Source organism: Lepidochelys olivacea, assembly GCF_965140295.1.
Source record: "Lepidochelys olivacea isolate rLepOli2 genome assembly, chromosome: 7".
NCBI classification, from domain to species: Eukaryota; Metazoa; Chordata; order Testudines; family Cheloniidae; genus Lepidochelys; species Lepidochelys olivacea.
Genome location: NC_140417.1, coordinates 61832242 through 61851421, shown reverse-complemented (window position 1 = coordinate 61851421; position 19180 = coordinate 61832242). Strand labels below are relative to the sequence as shown.

The following is a 19180-nucleotide window of genomic DNA, read 5'->3' as shown; positions in this document are numbered from 1 at the left end:
TCTCCATCACTTTGTGACCTGTAGTTTGCAAAGATGACCAGTTGTGAACACTACAGGTCGTATTTATCTTTCCTTCTGCTTCAACTAAGGCCCCCAAAAAATCATTAAAAGTGGTTTGAGAATAGACAGACAGTTAATACTGTGTGACCATCAGCCAAACATATTAAACTAGCATTTTGAAGTACTGTTACAGACTAGATGGTACCAAGTTTTAAACAATGCTTTAAACACACTCATTTAATACACTTTAGCTCCCTATTCATAGAATCAGTTTAAGGCCACAAGGCACCACCAGATCATCCACCCCGTTAAATTCATTCAAGCCAGTCAAATTTTCAGGGTTTTGCTGCAACCATTTTAACAATGTCTGAACATTAAATAATGTTCTTTGGCCCACAAAGGTGGAGTCTACATTTCTAGCCATAAGTACATTTGGAAATGGGTAAACAATATAGCATTCTGCTTTAACTTCCAAGACAGGCTGAACCAGGCCACCATCATTACTAACTGCAATGAGTTTTGATTTCTTCTTCCCAACAAAAATATGTTTGATCTTGAACCATAGTCAGAAAAGCAGTCTACATCAGGGGGGAAAAGAAAAAAAAGCATACGGGACTATTTGTTCAAATTGATCTCAGTGTCAACAGCATTAGTGCAGTTCTAAGAATTAAAAATGGGAATAATTCCAGCCAAGAGAAGGATTATTTAGAGGGACATTGTCAAGATAAATAAAATTTACGAAAAATTATTTAATAAAAGCAAAGTGTCATGTCACTATTCTGAGTAGAAAGCATTTGAGAGTCTTTCTTGGAAGAGAAAGAAAATACATGTTAAGATAAATATTAAGTCTCATTAGATGAGCACTCATTTCCATATTTCTAGAATGAGCTTGTTCCTGCTTTTCCTCAAAGTTCTAGGTGGTGGGCGACAGAGGGCATTAAACAACAGCCCCCACCCATCCCTTAGGATGTGAAGTACCACCAATTCCATTTGGGTAGAAGACAGAAAACTCTTATGTCAGAAAGGTTAAAGGACACTGCCTGGGATCTGGCAACCCATAGCAACATCTGGGTGTTGATCCACAACCAAGATAATAATAGTCCACCACCACCACCTCCACCCAAAGGGAACATAGGTTTTGCATCTTCACTTACAACTGACACTTTAAAAAAAAATAGTAGCAGGGCTGCATCATCTGCAAAACCAAAGGCTTGGAAGGTAAGGTTGGTATAAACATTTGAGCACAGTCAGATAACATAGCAAGAACTGAAGCTCTTTGAGGCAGGGACTGCCTCAGAGCTAAATAAACTCCATTACTCAGGCGACAAACTGTTTGGGAAGTGCATAAAACAGGTAGCACAGTTTCATGGGAAGTCTATTTAAGAGTAGCAGAAGTTTGGAAGCTAGCAGAAAAGACAAATAGGATATTCTTAAATTGAACAAGTGTTTTTCCAAAAAAATTAATTAATTACAAGCATCAAGATGAGCAGGGTTGTGTTGCACTGGAGCAGCCTGTCACATTGATCCATGAGAGTTCCTCCACTGAGCAGGGTCAGATATGAACAGATAGTTGAGGCACTGGAGAACACCTCATTTCCACAGCAAGAGCAGAGTACTTTATTCATCTGTTAAAGCCACTGGCTTATATATCTGAACCTTGGGAGCTCCAGCCATACCTCACGATATCACCACAGAGCCAAGAGTAGAGTTCTGTTGCGGCTGATGGCTATGGGTGGGGAGGGGATCACAATTTTTGTACTGAAAAATTAATAAGTTAAATATTAAGCAATGCTCTCAATTGTTTACAAAGCATGTCTTTTATCTGGTACACTGGTACAGCAAATAGTAAAAGCAGGAACTTTATCTCATTGCTGTTTTTAAAATCTCAATGTACTCAAGTCTAAATTTTGACCCCAACTATTTGGCACTGTTACTCGCACAGTAACAACTTATCTGTAATAAACTACTGTGCAACTCACATTTTAAAAGGGCAGGAAAAGGTGAAGGCTTTAGTATAAAGTTTGAACTATTTCAAAAGGAAAAGCTTACATTAAATGTTACATTTGGTCAAGATATATTACACAAATAAAAGTTGTGTACACAGTACAAAGTGTACTGACCAGAATAAAGGTGTGTTGATGTAGACACAATATTGCCTTTCAGCTTGGGCTTAACCCCTTAGAATGGTGGCATTTCCCACACCCCCAGACTAACAACTTCAAAAGATGTACTTCCACTGTATTCGGTGGGTACTGTGGGTTAAACACATCTAAAATGTCCTTACATGTTCTGTCATCACAGCTAATGTCCTACATGTAAATGACTTTGATTAGTATATTAGGTTAACTGCCTATCTTTTGCCTGCAGCACTAGTAGTTTTAATGTCTGAGGCATATTACCATGACATAGAAATAAATTTAATGCCCTTTTTAAATTCTCGGCAAACACACTTCAACTATTTTAAAATAAAACATTTGTTAAAGCTCTCAGTACACTTCAGGCACTATACAAATAATAGTTTCCATTTGAACTCAACTAGTTCACTATAAGAACACTTATTTTTGAAGCCTGAAGTCTGTGGCCTTCTTGAACAATATCCAAGCCTGTAACATTGAACTTAAGTGACAGGTAGAGCTATCAACTTGGCAAGGATAGTTACTTTAATTTGTATGCAGATACATTGTTTAACACTTTAAAATGTTGTAAGGTTCTGAGTGATAAGGAAGATGGTAAATTCTGTGAAAGAACTAAACTTGCGGGGGGGTGGGGGGAAGAGGTTGTATATTCATAACTCTATTTTAGTGAAAGATATAAACAATACCCACCTGCTGAAGTGAAGAAACAGATTGACAGAGCCAGAAGAGTACCCAAAAGTTACCTACTGCAGGACAGGCCCAACAAAAAAAAAAATAAAAAAAAATAACAGAACGCCACTAGCCATCACCTTCAGCCCCCAACTAAAACCTCTCCAACGCATCATCAAGGATCTACAGCTTATCCTGAAGGACGACCCAGCACTCTCACAGATCTTGGGAGACAGGCCAGTTCTTGCTTACAGACAGCCCCCCAACCTAAAGCAAATACTCACCAGCAACCACACAACAGAACCACTAACCCAGGAACCTATCCTTGCAACAAAGCCCGTTGCCAGCTGTGTCCACATATCTATTCAGGGGACACCATCATAGGGCCTAATCACATCAGCCACACTATCAGAGGCTCATTCACCTGCACATCTAACAGTGTGACATGTGCCATCATGTGCCAGCAATGCCCCTCTGCCATGTACATTGGCCAAACTGGACAGTCTCTATGTAAAAGAATAAATGGACACAAATCAGACTTCAAGAATTATACACCATTAAATTAGACTTGAATAAAGACTGGGAGTGGATGTGTCATTACACAAAGTAAAACTATTTCCCCATGTTTATTTTTCCCCCCTACTGTTCCTCAGACGTTCTTGTAAACTGCTGGAAATGGCCCACCTTGATTATCACTACAAAAGGTTCACACACCCCCATACAGACTAACACTACTCTGAAACCTGTCATAGTAATATGAGGGAAGGAGGGCCCTGAGCAGCAGAGAGAAAGGACAACTGAAAGAGAATCATCAGGCAAGATCTGAAAACAGATTAAGTGGATGAGGTAAGAACAGTCACATGTTGGAGAAGACTTTTGTGCCAGTGGAAGAAACCTGTGATGGAACAAAGAAGGCCAGTCGTGAAAGAGATGGAAAAAGCACCAAGGATCATGAGATAGAATTACTTCACACTATGAAGCATTTTTAAAAAAACAAAAAGGGAAATTTGTAACTGAAACCTGAAGCGAACAGGGTGATCTTATGCTTTTTTTAATACATGAGATGGCAATAAGCACAATTCTGTACATACATAGACAAAGAAGCCGAAACATTTCCCCCCTCCCTGTTGTGCTGTTCTTTGTTTTTCCTCACATTATTACTATTTATGATTAACACGATTCTAAGAAAGTGAGTGTGATTCTAAGTACTCCCCAATGCCAACTGTCAAAGGTGCCACTGTTCTCTAACAGCAACTCCTATCAGGCCTGACAAATTCATTACACCCAATATACTGTTTTCATAGCATTTACCCAAAAAGGGTCATAGGTGATGTCTAATGGAAGCTTACATCATACTGATCCTTAGTCCTTGAGTGATATATATATGGGTGACATTTAAAAAAGTTTATGTATGTTCTGAAAATAGGCTTTAGAACAGGGGCAGGTAAACTTTTGGGCCCAAGGGCCACATCTGGATATGGAAATTGTATGGCAGGCCATGAATGCTCACCAAATTAGGGGTTGGTGTGCAGTAGGGTGTGAGGGCTCCGACTGGGGGTGTGGGCTCTGGGGTGGAGGGGGGCAGAAATGAAGAGTTCAGTGTGCTGGAGGGGGCTCCGTGCTGGGGTGTGGGTGGGAGTGTGGGGTCCGGGAGGGTGGGACCGAGGGGTTTGGAGTGTGGGAGGCGGGATCAGAGCTGGGGCAGGGGGTTGGGGCACTGGATAGGGTCCAAGAGTGCAGGCTCTGGGCGACGCTTACCTCAAGCAGCTCCCAGAAGCAGTGACATGTCCCTCCTCCGGCTCCTACAGGGCGACATGGCCAGGCAGCTCTGCATACTGCCCCGTCCACAGGCACCGCCCCTGCAGCTCCCATTGGCTGCAGTTGTCGGCCAATGGGAGCTACGGGGGTGGTGCTTTCAGAGTCCCCTGGCTGCCCCTACACATAGGAGACGGGGAGAGGATAGGATGCTCCTTCCAGGAGCCGCGCGGAGCCATGGCACACGTGGAGCAGGGCAAACCACAGACTCTGCTCCCCAGCAGGAGCTCGAGGGTCAGATTAAAACATCTGAAGAGCCGGATGCAGCCCCCGGGCCGTAGTTTGCCCATCCCTGCTTTAGAATCTGTGTTTCAAGCAGGGTTAGCAAGCTAGTTTTGCCAGACCAAAGGGTATGGCATCACCTGCCTCAGTACATATGTAAATTAAGCTTTGTAAAGTAAACACAAACGAAACCCCATTTATATGTGAAAGTCAACAGGAAAATCAGGTGGACAGTGAGGGCAAGGAGGTGAAACAAACAGGAGTATGGGGGATGACACTTCAGATCCAGCACCCCAGGAAAGAAACCAAGGTGTCATCCTGACTCTGGGGACAAAAAACAGTCGACTTTGGAATTTAAGGACCACCCCACTTCATCCTGCATTGTGGGGGTACCCGGGCTCTGCTGTTATACTCATGAAAACAGGATCTAAACCAACCTTGGATGAAATGCTGCAAGAAAGCGCTTAGGTGAAAAACTGCTTTAGACAAGGTTAGCCTGTTAGAGTTAGGTTTTAGTCTAGTAGAAGCATTATATTTTTGTTTTATTTGTAACCTGTTGTACTTATTTCTCTTGTTCACCATCTCCTAAATCTTTACCTTAGTTAATAAACTTACACTTGTTTTCACTATGAATAGATTACAGTGCCATGCTGCTATATTGGAGTGTATATTCAGTTGACTCAAGCTGGTATGCATATACTATTGCCTTGGGAGTAGCGAACAAGGCAATTACCGTGGGTGTCCAGTGACAGGGACTGGACACTACAGGGGGATAGTTCTGAGAAGTTCAGGGACTGAGGCACCTGAAAGGCATAAGTAAGGGCTGGCAGAGGCCAGAGGAGAGTGTTTGAGTGGCTGAAGGGCGGCAGCGTCACAAAGCAGATATCCAGTGACCACAAAACAGACTCGCTTTTGCTGGAGGCAGGAAGATACACGGTCACTCACGGTGTTGGACACTGGAAGGAAGCGTCATCATGTAAGGTTATAGTGAAGTTAAGATGTATGGATACCATTGTACACTATTTTGTGAATATGTTTCTTCCCTCACTACACTGATTCTGACTTTGTCAACAATTCAGTCATCAGAGAAAGGCTCCTGCACCCTCAAAGCTACACGTAATTCAGCAACTCATGTGAAATGGTGAAGAATTTCAGTTTAAAACTCCCTATTTGGAAGAATGTTTTGTGAATTTTCCTACAAGTTCCTTTCAAGCAATATCAGATTGAATCAAATGCTCTACCCACCATTGAGAAGGCATCAACAGATCTTTAATGCACTCAGAAAAAGATTAAGAACAGCAAGGTTTCATGCATTTTCAAAATTTATTTCATAAGAGGATGACAAAAATTTGCCTCACTAATCAATAAAGATATGATCAAATAGATTTTAAAAGAGAAAAACCTTCAGATATGAGCCAAGGAAGATACACCCCATGCTATATACCCACAACTATCAAGGAATTCCACTGTAACACAAAGCAGGCCTTTTAAAAGCAGTGGGTGGTTTCAAGTAATTGATATGTAAGTTTCTGGGATAGTTTCAGAAAGGTATTATATATCTTTTGAAATGTTACATTAATGTTTACAACTTGTCAGAAAATAATTTCATTCATATCTTAAACTCCAGGCAAACTGTGTACACATTTGCCTGTATGTGTTATTGTCCTAATATGGATGGGCCTGTAACTAAAATTTTGGCATTGTTAAAACCATCACATTACTATTTTATAGACTGCATTTGGTAATGAATTGGTAAAATGTCCTCTCTCCTGAAAGGAAATTTTTTTTTTCTGAATAGTTTCACCAACACAGCAAAATTAAATTTCATCAGAGTTTATTTACCTCCAACTCCAACAACCTTCCAATTTAAAATGACAACATCACAATCTTTTACCAAGAAGAGTCAACGCAAAGTACTGGTCAATTAGACATGTTCATAATTTTTATAGCTTTAAAAAAAAAAACAACAAAAAAAACTGTAGATGTTTTTCTTCTCTGTTTTTATATGTTCCAGCTTCTCCAGATCACCTTCTCTCTAGACAGAATAGCAGACTATCATTGTCCAATAAGAGATGTTTGTAGTCATGTCATTTGTACTCAAGCCTTTCTATTATTAGGATGGAAGACCAACAAATTCCATAGCATGTTCACCAAGGAATGTTGCCACATGGCTGGCAATTATGTGGCCGCCACAAGATCTGTAGCATGATAACATTGCGACTGAGGGACATAAACTGATTATCCAGCCAGACAACATTAAGGACCTACCTAAAGATTGATAAGGGTGGCACTCAATCTGCCAGGGTGCTATGTCCTTTTTGATTTACCATGAGGAGGATGGAGCAGTCTCTCTTGTTCTCTCACACTGCCTCAATGAATTTTATCAGGCCCTGCAGTAGTCTTAATGCCACTACACAGAATGTTAGTTTGACAAAGTTTGTTCAGAAACCAGTATCTTACCATCTTACATAGTGCCGCCCCTCCCCGCAAAAAAACAAAAACAAAACAACCACCACAGAAAAACTTGGAGGGGAGAAGAGGAATTTATTTATGTAGTACCCTTTATGTCTGAAGTTACTAGAACAATCTATCCTCTCTCAGTCTAGCAACCTTCATATACTATTAGAATATTTAAAATTAGCCTCCCTCTCAGTTTATAGGGTTCCTCCCACTCAACATTTAAAACATTCCTTTGAACTTACACAGACATCAATTATGCGCAACATTTCTTTACATACATTTGGGCAGCATAAAGATCTTTGGCATGTTAATGGGTTTTTAGGGATTTCTTGACTGTCTTTTCCTGACTTGTCAGACAATAAGCCAGTCGCTCCATTTTTTGTCTGTAAATTGACGTTTCACATCACGCTCAATAATACCAATCTATAAAGAATGCATTTCCCTATTAATAGTAACTACTCCATCTGACACAGCTTTGCTAAGAACTAAATTAAGTGGTAAAAAAGTAGGCTTGCTTACTTAAGTAAAACATTAAGTCTTCTGAATAAGCTTGCAGAATATATGCGTCTCCCACTCAGTGCAGTCCAATGGACAGGACACTGGACAGGCAATCAGGAGACCTGCATTTTATTCTTGGCTCTGCCACAGTTGTACTGCTTAACCTTGGCAAGCCACTTGACCTCTGTGGTTCAGTTTCCCCATCTATAAAACAGGAATACCATCAACCCCGCTGGGTTCTTATGAAGAGCTTTGAGATTTATGGTTAAAAACCACCTAAGAGCTCATCATTTTAACATTTGTATTTTCTAAACCCTATGCAAACACAACTAATTCTCACAATATTCTGTGAAGCAGATACTAGTTTACTATTCAAATTCAACATATAACAGCTTTTAGTATGCAACTTTATCTGGTTTATATAGGTACTACGTTGTTGAACAGTTTTAAAAAACTAAGCATCTGTAAACTATTTTAATATGGTTTAGCCTCCTGCTTTCTTCTTAAAAATTTAAATATTCTTCTGACCAACCACAAAAGATAACAGTGTGTTATGAACGTCAATGTTCATATATAATTAGAATTCCAGGGTGGAGGCTGTTCTTAAGACTTGAAAGGATCTGCAGCAGATTAAATAAAAGTGTTATCTTATGCATCATGTTTAAGGCTATAATTTAGGCCTGGAGGTCACGGATTCTGTGACTTTACCAGATAAATGTGATTTCTTCGGCTTCAGCTGCAGGGGCTGAAGCCAGGGCTGGAGGAGGGACTGTGCACCCCTGCTCTGCAACTGGGGCCAGAACCAGGATCCTGCAGCTTGCGGTGGGGACCGCAGTGGAGGCCATGTGCCCCTACTCCACAGCTTTCACCGGGGGCTGCGGCTGCAGCAGGGGCCATGTGCACCCCTCACGGTTTCCCAGGGCCATGTGCCCCTCCCCCGAGCTGGGGCTTGGCGCACCCCTGTCCTGCAGCTGCGGACAGCTTTGGAGAAGGGGCTGTGCACCCCCCATGGCTGTGCCCTGTCAGTCTCCCTCCCCCCACCAAGCTCTGCCCCTGGTTATTTTTAGTGAAGTCACCGACAAGACAGGGTCCTGTGAATTTTTGTTTATTGCCAGTGACCTGTCAGTGACTTTTACTAAAAATAACAGAGACAAAATCTTAGCCTTAATCATGTTTAAAGGGAAAAACAGTACTTGCCCTCTTCAGTCCAAAACAACAAAAACAAAAAAGGCCCTCCATGGACTGTACACTTCATGCAATAAAAACATTTTTATTTTTTTAAAACACAGCAAAAATGTTGTACACCCATACTGAAATCATAACCTAGTAATCCCACAAAGTGGGATTCTGGCCAGAAAAAAATGACAGTTTAACTGGATGAAAGTTTGCATAAATATAAGTTGGTGAGCAACACAGAAAGGGGGTGTGTAGTACTATGCCAAGAGGCCTGGAAGTAGGCTGTCAGCACTCCTGAAATATATACACCACTCTTTTGAACCCAAATGTGCACAAACTTATTAATAAGTCAAATTTACAGTGAGAATTAATCAGAATAATAGAACTGGAAGGGACCTCGAGAGGTCATCTAGTCCAGCCCCCTACACATATGGCAGGACTAAGTATTATCTAGGCCATGCCTGAGAGGTGTTTGTCTAATCTGCTTTTAGGAGATTTCACAACCTCCCTAGCAATTTATTCCAGTGCTTAACTACCATGACAGATGGGAAGTTTTCCCTCATGTCCAACCTAAACTGCCCTTGCTGCAATTTAAGCGCACTGTTTCTTGTCCTATCTCAGAGGTTAAGGAGAACATTTTTTCCTCTCTCCTCCTTATAACAACTTTTTAATGCAGCTGAAAACTGTTATATCCCCTCTCAGTCTTCTCTTCTCCACAGTTAACAAACCCACATTTTTCAGTCTTCCCTCATAGGTCATATTTTCTAGACATTTAATCATTTTTGTTGCTCTTCTTTGGACTTTGTCCACATCTTTCCTGAAATGTGACGCCCAGAACTGGACACAGAACTCCAGTGGAGGCCTAATCAGTGCAGAATAGAGCAGAATTACTACTTCCCATGTATTGCTTAAATATCCCAGAATGATGTTTGATTTTTTTGCAGTGTTACACTGTTGACTCATATTTAGCTTATGATCCACTATAATCCTTCCAGATCCCTTTCTGCAGTACTCTTTCCTAGGGAGTCATTTCCCATTTTGTATGTGTGTAACTGATTATTCCTTCCTAAATGGAATACTTTGCATTTGTCCTCACTGAATTTCATCCTATTTATTTCAGACCATTTCTGGTCCAGATCATTTTGAATTATAATCCTATCCTCCAAAGCACTTGCAACCACTACCAGCGTATCATCTTCCGCAAACTTTATAAATGTATTCTCTATGCCATTATCTAAATCACTGATGAAGATACTGAACAGAACCGGACCCAGAACTGATCCCTGTGGGGAACCCACTCGATATGCCCTTCCAGCTTGACAGTAAATCACTGATAACTACTCTCTGGGAATGGTTTTCAACCAGTTATGCACCACCTTATAGTAGCTCCATCTAGCTTGTATTTCCCTAGTTTGTTTCTGAGAAGGTCAAGAAAGAGAGTATCAAAAGCCTTACTCAAGTCAAGATATGCCACATCTACTGCTTCCCCCCATCTACAAGGCTTGTTACCCTATCAAAGAAAGTGGTTAGGTTGGTTTGACACAATTTGTTCTTGACAAATCCATGCTGACTATTACTTATCACATTATCTTTTAAAATGTTTGCAAACTGATTATTTATTTGCTCCATTATCTTTCTAGTTACTGAAGTTAAGCTGACTGGTCTGTAATTCTCTGGGTTGTACTTATTCCCCTTTTCATAGATTGGCACTATATTTGCCCTCTTTCAGTCTTCTGGAATCTCTCCGGTCTTCCATGAATTTTCAAAGATAATCGCTAATGGCTCAGATATCTCCTCAGTCAGCTCCTTGAGTATTCTAGGATGCATTTTATCAGGCTCTGGTGACTTTAAAAATTACTTAGACAAGTTCGATGTCTTCAATAGTTCTCTCTCTATTTTAGCCTCATATCTACCTCATTTTCACTGGCATTCACTATGTTAGACGTCCAATAGCTAGCAACCTTTCTGATGAAAACAAAAAAACAAAACAAAAAAATGTCATTTAGCACTTCTAAGATTTCCACATTTTCTGTTACTGTTGCCGTTCCCCCCGCCCCCACCATTGAATAACGGGCCTTCCCTGTCCTTGGTCGTCTTCTTGCTTCTAATGGATTTGTAGATTGTTTTATTATTACCCTTTATATCTCTAGATAGTTTAATCTCATTTTGTGCCTTGGCCTTTCTCATTTTGTCCCTACATACTTGTGTTATTTGTTTATCATTCATCCTTTGTCATTTGACCTAGATTCCATTTTTTGATCATTGAAGATCTTCTGGTTAAGACAGGGTGGTCTCTTGCCATACTTCCTATCTTTCTTACACAGTGGGATAGTTTGCTCTTGTGCCCTTAATAATGTCTCTTTGAAAAACTGCAAACTGTCTTCAATCGTTTTTCCCCTTAGACTTGCTTCCCATGGGATCTTACCTTCCAACTCCCTGAATTTGCTAAAAAGTCTGCCTTCTTGAAATCAATTGTCTTTATTTTGCTGTTTTCCCTCCTATGATTCCTTAGAATACTGAACTCTACCCTTTAATGATCACTTTCACCCAAGCCTTCCTCTTTCAATTCTCAACCAGTTCCTTCCTATTTGTCAAAAAACAAATCTAGCACAGCCTCTCCACTAGGAGCTTTCTCCACCTTCTGAAATAATACATGTCTCCAATACATTCCAAGAACTTGCGGGATAATCTGTGCCCTGCCATATTATTTTCCCTACAGATGTCTCAGTAGTTGAAGTCCTCCAACACCACCAAGTCCTGTGCTTTGGATGATTTTGTTAGTTGTTTAAAAAAAACCCTCATCCACCTCTTTCTTCTTGGTTGGTGGTCCATAGTAGACCCCCTACCATGACATTTTTTTTGCCCCTTTTATCCTTACCCAGAGAGACTTTCAACAAGTCTGTCTTCTATTTCCATCTCAACCTCAGTCCAAGTGTATACATTTTTAATATATAATGCAGCACCTCCTCCCTTTCTTCCCTGCCTGTCTTCATAAGCAAACTGTACCCTTCTATACCAATATTCCAGTCGTGTGTCATCCCACCAAGTCTCTGTGATGCATGCTATGTCATAGTTGTGTTTATTAACTAGCATCTTAAGTTCTTCCTGCTTAATCCCCATACTTCTCGCATTAGTATACAGACATCTAAGATACTGATTTAATATAACATTTGAAATCCAGAAACACTTGTTTTAGACTTAGAGGAAACATTGTGTGGAAATAAGCATTTTCTTTTATGGCTTCAAATTCACTTTTACATATGTATCAACTCTAATGGATTTGCAGTGAATAAAAAGAGTGGGTATATACAACAAACTCTGGTTATTAGAGACTGTTTGCCCAGTAACGTCTCAGGCCCTGGCATCTTGTCTCTTTTGTCCTTCATACACTTTCCTCCCACAAGATGTCTCATTCTTGCTAACAAGGATTTAAGTAACTGAGTATACCAAAGCTGCAGCTAATAATTTTTTACTGACATTATTTATACTGGGAAAGTGACCAAATCACTATGAAAGCCGTGTTTTGTATATAGCAGGATATTTCTTGTAAGGTTGTCTTCAACCCTTCTATTTCTTCCCCTTTGTTCTCTGTCAACTGGACAAACTTGGGAGAGAACTCAGGATTTTAGGTTCAGAGCAGCAAGGGATTGTGCCTTTACCTATGAGTATTGACAGAAGTCTGCCAGATTTTCCATTTAGATCTCAATTATTCTGATGACCAACATTATTTTTGGTCCTCTGCCTTTATCAAATTGAATATCCTGATACTTTCCCACAATCATGACCCAATATTACTCACTAACTCCTTTTCTTGTGAGCAAAGAAACAGAGTATCACTGCATGTCCTCACATACTTAAGCAGGGGCATAAATGCTTCAACAATAAATCTCACCTATCCAAGAGTTTTGAGCAGTATGCAAGGATTTACCCTTTTCCATTTGCATATATCTAAGATTATCCCCAATTCCCTGCATATGGACCACCAAGCCAACTTCATGGGTTTTGAAAAGACGTTTCTTCATTACTGGGAACTGCAGTCTTATAAAGGCAGCTTTAGTTAATTATTTTTATCATCTTTCAAAGCTAAATGTTGTGTTTCAGTAAAACTAAAAGGCTTTCCAAGGAACCTAAGAATTCTAAGTCTGGTCATTAAGACTTCCTCCCTCTCCATGGTTCAAATACACTTAAAGTGTTCTCATTCGTACATTTAAATTTTAAGGTAGCCAATTAGGACTAAATTCCAGAATGGCTCTGCTTTTCTAAGGACATTGAGCCTTAGGCTGTGTCTACACTGTCACTTTCAGCGCTAAAACTTTTATCGTTCAGGGGTGTGAAAAAACACACCATGAGTGACAAAAGTTTTGGCGCTGAAAAGCGCCAGTGTAGACAGCTCGTTATCACCAGGAGCAACACTCCTGGCAATAAAGCTACCACCATTCGTTAGGGGTGGGTTTGTTTGTTTTTTAAATCGCCAGGAGAGCTCTTTTCCGGTGATGAAGTGTGTCTACACTGCCCACGTCACAGCGTTGCCACGGCCGCGCTGTAACGTGGGTAGTGTAGACATACCCTTAGAGTCCCGTCCTCTCCTTTTACTTCCCAAACTTAATGTCCCTTTACAACCCCACCTTCCATTGACCTAAGTTTGATAATTACAGCCAAACCTCCAAAAACAGACAGCAGTTCTTTAACGTTGCTTTATAGCTTTTAAAGGCAGTGAACACTGACTAGCAGATCCTAATCCCTTTTTAGTTGCCCTACATTTCTTACAAATTCCCCTTAGGCTAAAATTTTCCATCCCTGGTCACAGCACAAATGTTTTTTCTTTTTCTTCTAAGTTGGACCTGAATCCGTTCAGACATTTTTGAGTTACTCAAGCATGAAGACAAAATTTGCACTCATAAAATCTCCAAGGGCTTAAGCTAGAATTTTCAGACTTGGGCTGTTCCCTGGCAAAGGAAGGGAAAACAATTAGTTTAAAGAAAATTTTTAGCATGTTGTGATGTTATTGACAGAATCTGTAACCGTATACATCGCTGTTGCAACCACTGTGATATATTTGCAACAAATATTGCATAAAGGTTGTTGTGTAAGGGGTCTATGGAGACGTTATGGTTTGCTGGTTATGATTATGCTGTCTATATGTGCGTATCATTTTTGTAGTTGAAGTTATGAATATTGGCTCTATAATGTATGTTATGCTTCTGGGTGACACCCCAGACAAGTTGGTGTCAGCTCTGCCTATCCTGCTTGATGGCCCATTAAGGGCCATCAGATATACAACTGACCCATTGACAGAAGGCAGACACACCTTGTGACTCAGCAAGGCATGCTATGGACAGAACTCTGAGGTTTTTCCATGCCAAGCGATGGACAGCTTGTCTTTGGAACAAAGAAAGAAAGACCACATGGCAAGAAAGTATAAAAAGCTGCCGCAGCTCCTCTATCTTGTCTTCAATCCTGCTTCATACCTCTGGAGGGACTTTGCTACAAACAGAAGCTCTACACAAAGGACTGATGACCCATCCCAGTTGTGGATGTACTCCAGAGACTTGATTTGAACCTGCAGTTTATTCCATCACGGCTACAAGCCTGAACTAAGAACTTTGCCATTACTGTATGTAATTGATTCCATTTAACCAATTCTAGCTCTCATTTATATCTTTTTCCTTTTATGAATAAACCTTTAGATTTTAGATTCTAAAGGATTGGCAACAGTGTGATTTGTGGTGAAGATCTGATTTGTATATTGACATGGGTCTGGGGCTTGGTCCTTTGGGATCGAGAGAACTTTTTTTCTTTTAGTGGGGCACTGGCGTTCATAACCATTTGCCCCCATAACGAGTGGCACTGGTGGTGATACTGGGAAACTGGAGTGTCTAAGGGAATTGCTTGTGTGACTTGTGGTTAGCCAGTGGGGTAAAACCAAAGTCTTCTCTACTTGGCTGGTTTGGTTTGCCTTGGTGTGCAAAAGAACACCTGCCTTGGGCTGTAACTGCCCTGCTTTAAGCAATTTGTCCTGAACTGGCACTCTCAGTTGGGTCCCGCCAGAACCAGCATCGTTACACATGTCAACGCAGAATTTTATGCACATGCAGCTTAGAATCCTGGGTGCACACAGAATTATTTTAAGCTTTAGGTTATCTCAAGGGATATGATACCTGTAGATATTTTTAAATTATATATCAAGTTACTATTATTGCAATATTAAGGTTGAGAAAGCAGGCATGCAAAGATCAAAAAATTCAGAAACTTAGCCATTCTGCATAGTTTCTGTTGACATTTTAACAACATTATTTATATTCCAGAAGCACATTAGTACCATCTACATATGGGAAAGATTCAGTACCTGCACTAAAGTTAAATGTAAACTTTTCATACTACTGTTTATATTTAGCCATGGGGGGGAAAAATCAATGTTATTCTGGATGCAAAAGGATTCTCCTCCTTATATTAAGTCTTCTTTTCTATAGTTTGGGTAGGTAGCAACAACTACAAATTTATATCTAGATTTGATAGCCAGCACACTGCCTCAGTAGTGAGCTGGTGAATGTCCCTCAGGCCCCTGACGAAAGAATGAAGGGGACACTCAGCCATGAAGTCCTCCATCGTTTGTGCCTGGTGACCAGCCAGTCACATACAGGTGTGTGCCTCATTTTCCATTTAAAGAGGGTTTGTCCACATCTCCTATGAGATGTCCTGAAGCAATTCAATCTGTACCAGACTTTCTGACATAAATCAAAACCCGGTGGTTCCTTGGCAGGGTCAACGACAAGCTGTTTGTTTTGAGCAGTCGAAACATTCCATATGTTCACTTATATTAAGTGATTCATATGACTGAAGGTGTGACCTTAAGAGCCCCTTTATGCCAATTTGCAAAGGGCACATCTAACATGGGGGGGACACTCAGGAGCTGGAGTTCACTGTTACCTGCAAGGCAAGGTTTAGACTGGCAGTGTCTTGAGGAGTTTGCTGGTGAGGTGGCCAGACGAGCGTGGAAGGGAGCTATCACACAATTGTAGCTCCAGCAAAGCTCTCTCTTACTGAGGTAAAGTAGTAACATTGGGGCTTATAGTTCTGGACTCCCTGAGGAGAGCATCACAGAAGATATATGCTGATTTACAGAGGAAGTATCCTTAATAGGCTTTTCAAGAAGTTCCACTGATGGCTCTAGAGTTTCCTCTAGGTTTCTCACATACTGCTTTGAGATTTATTTGGAACCATTATTTGGATTTCAAGCTTTTAAAAAAATATTCATGTTTTTGTTATAACATTTGATTAAAATATCTATTGCCAGTTGTGCTGCAAGACAATGAATTAATAACTATGTAGATAAAGAAAATCTTCCACAGGTTAGTTCATAAGTTCTCATTGTACATGTAAAAAGAGTAATGAAGTCAGCTCAGCTAAAATAGGCAACATTTCAAGATCACAGAAATTAGGAAGCTGACAATAAGTAACAGGATGCAAAAGCACTGTGCAGTATTATCACTTTAAATAAAAGGACATTACCTGAAATAGTTGTTTTTTTCAGTTTGCAGCAGATATGAATAATGATTTCATATCAAAAACACTGCTTGTGGACATTCACTAATTATGTCATCATTACTAGAGCTTAGTGCAAGTTACCACAATCAGCAGGGGAAGTGCGGGATGGGGGTGTATTTCCCCATAAGTTTGCTTACGGTATGTCATCAGTAGCTACATTATGGTATTCTTCAACCATGTAGCTACTGATGACAGTAAAGTAACACACAGCAGCAGATACTACTGAACTCTGAGGGCTTGTCTATATGGAGCAGCAACGTGCACTACGGGAGATGTGATTTCTAAAGCTCAGTGACATGTTGCGCAATCACTGGTCTTTGCAGGCCCTGGCAGTGAACACTACAGGTCCGCTGCACTTTAAGGCAGTACTGTACGTTAAAATGCTCAAGGAAGTGTTTGTGTAGACCGTGGTGGTGTGTACTGATGAATCAAAGTGCAATACATCAGTGTGCTTTAGAAATCATACACCCCCATAGGGTGCTTTACCCCACCATGTAGACAAGCCCTAAGGGGAAAAAAACACTGTCTTGAAAAACAGCAAACATTTTCTTACAGTAACTGTTTCAAACCTTTTTTAAAAAGGGTAGGAGAAGGAGCAAATTCATATGCACATAATTGTGTCTGTCAGCCTAAATACAAGAGTATATAAAAACTTACAGTTCTTTATGTTTGTCCTCTGCCAAGATTTGGTCATTTGGCTTCAGCCCATACCTTAAAGGGGGTGGGATGGGGGGGAGGGGGGGAAAAAAAACAGGAGAAAAGTTACTTTAGTTCTTAAACAAAAAATTTGTTTTCAGTTTACATTTGAAAAGTAGACAATCTTAAAATCTTTGTCTACTGAAAGCCATTTCACGTATTTTAAAACTAGAGAGCAATACCAGTTAAAATAGACAGCATTTTAGAGTTAACATAGCTAACATCACAAAGTCTTCATCTTGCATGACAAAAAATAAAGACCGCCAACAAATAAATTCCCATGGATATTGTGAGGTGTCAAGAGAAACAAACTGTACAGAAGTTTTGAGAACCCACAGCAATTAAAAGCTTCAGGAGGGAAGTGGAGGCAGATGTGAAAAAAAAAGTACCAGCATGTAAATTCAGGCTGATTTAAGTGTTACATTACTTCATGCTTTTCTGGGGAAGGGAAGCTCCAACTGATCTGCATACATCATGACCATAAACCCTGGAATTCTTCATGCTAAAATATGCGGTATGTATTTATATCCAGAAGGATTCCATGGTACTTTGTTTCGTTCATAAATCCATAGAACTAGAGGCTAGAGGGGACCATTATATTATATGGTATGATCTCCTTTATCTCAGAGGTCATTACATTTCACCCACTTACCTCTGTATTGAACCCAATCTTATTGTTTAACTGAACAGATTGAGCTCTCATCTGTTGCTCTAAAGCATTTTCTCCAGACCTTGAATCATTTGTGGCAATATCCTACACCCCAACATCCTTTTTTAAGATATTGACACGAGAACTGGACACAGTGTTGTAGTATCACTCTAACCAATGCCAGATACAGAGGTAAAAATCACAGTCCTATTCCTATACCCTCATTTATACATTCAAGGATTTTACTGGGCCTTTTTGCTACAGCATTCCACTGGGAGCGCATGTTTAGTTCTTTATCAACTATATCCCCTAAATCTTCTTCAGAGTCACTAATTTCCATGAGATAGCACCCCCACTCTGTAGCAATGGCTTGCATTCCTTATGCCTAGATTAATAGCCTTCCTTTTGGCTGTATTACAACGCATTTCGTCTGAATGGACCCAGTTTACCAAGCAATACAGATCACCTCTGTATGGCTGCCGCCATCCTCATCATTATTTACCACTCTGCCAATCTTTATGCCATCTACCAATTTGATCAGCAGTGACTTCATATTTATTTCCACAGCAGTCAAAATGTTGACTAGCATCAAGCCTACCACTGATCCCTGTGGAACTCCACTAATAACAGCCGCATTTGATGATGATTCCCCATTAGCAACTACTTTTTGAGATCCATTAGCCAGTTTTAAATTCATGTAACATGTATTTTATTGATATTGCACCGTGATTTTTTTAAAATTAGAATATCATGCAATACTAACTTAAAATGCCTTACAAATATCTAACGTGTACCTATTTCAACCAAACTTGTAATGTCAAAGAATGAAATCAGGTTTGTTTGACAAGACCTATTTTCCATGTTGACCAACATTAATTATATCCCTATCCTCAATACTTCACCTACTGTGCAATACATTCCATATACAGGGGTCACCTCATCCACCGCTGAAATGGAACCTTGTCAGAGGTATAATACAATAGCCATGCTTCACCAATAGCTCCACATAGCTCTTCAGATCAGGCATGAGAAAGGAACGTCTTCACCTCACACTAAAGGAGGAATTCAGTTTGTGTAATTATGTACAGTAAACAGAATTTGTCCAGGACACTAGAACTAAACCGTCAGGAAATACACCACGGGATCTTTAATGACTGGAGGAGGGACATAACTGGTCTGACTTTGGGCCTTCCCACCACCACAGTTTCCTTTCCATCATGCGAACAAAACATTCCATCTGGTGTTTTCACAATCCTGCTCCCTTGGGCTTAGTTTGTCCTTTCAATTTATAAATGGGCTTTAGCCGCCTCTCTTG

At 40.3% G+C, this 19180-nt stretch overlaps 1 protein-coding gene across 5 annotated transcripts in view; it reads right to left on the bottom strand.

Moving 5' to 3' along the window:
- ADK (adenosine kinase) overlaps positions 1-19180 on the bottom strand; it is a 549228-nt gene that overhangs the window by 466962 nt on the left and 63086 nt on the right. For 4 of the 5 annotated variants that reach the window (XM_084634813.1, XM_084634817.1, XM_084634816.1 and 1 more), the window contains one exon: positions 17178-17231. The exons of the other annotated variant lie outside the window; for it this stretch is intronic. In XM_084634813.1, the coding sequence (XP_084490939.1) occupies positions 17178-17231 (54 nt within the window). The remainder of the gene's footprint in view (positions 1-17177; positions 17232-19180) is intronic. 5 annotated transcript variants of the gene reach the window in all.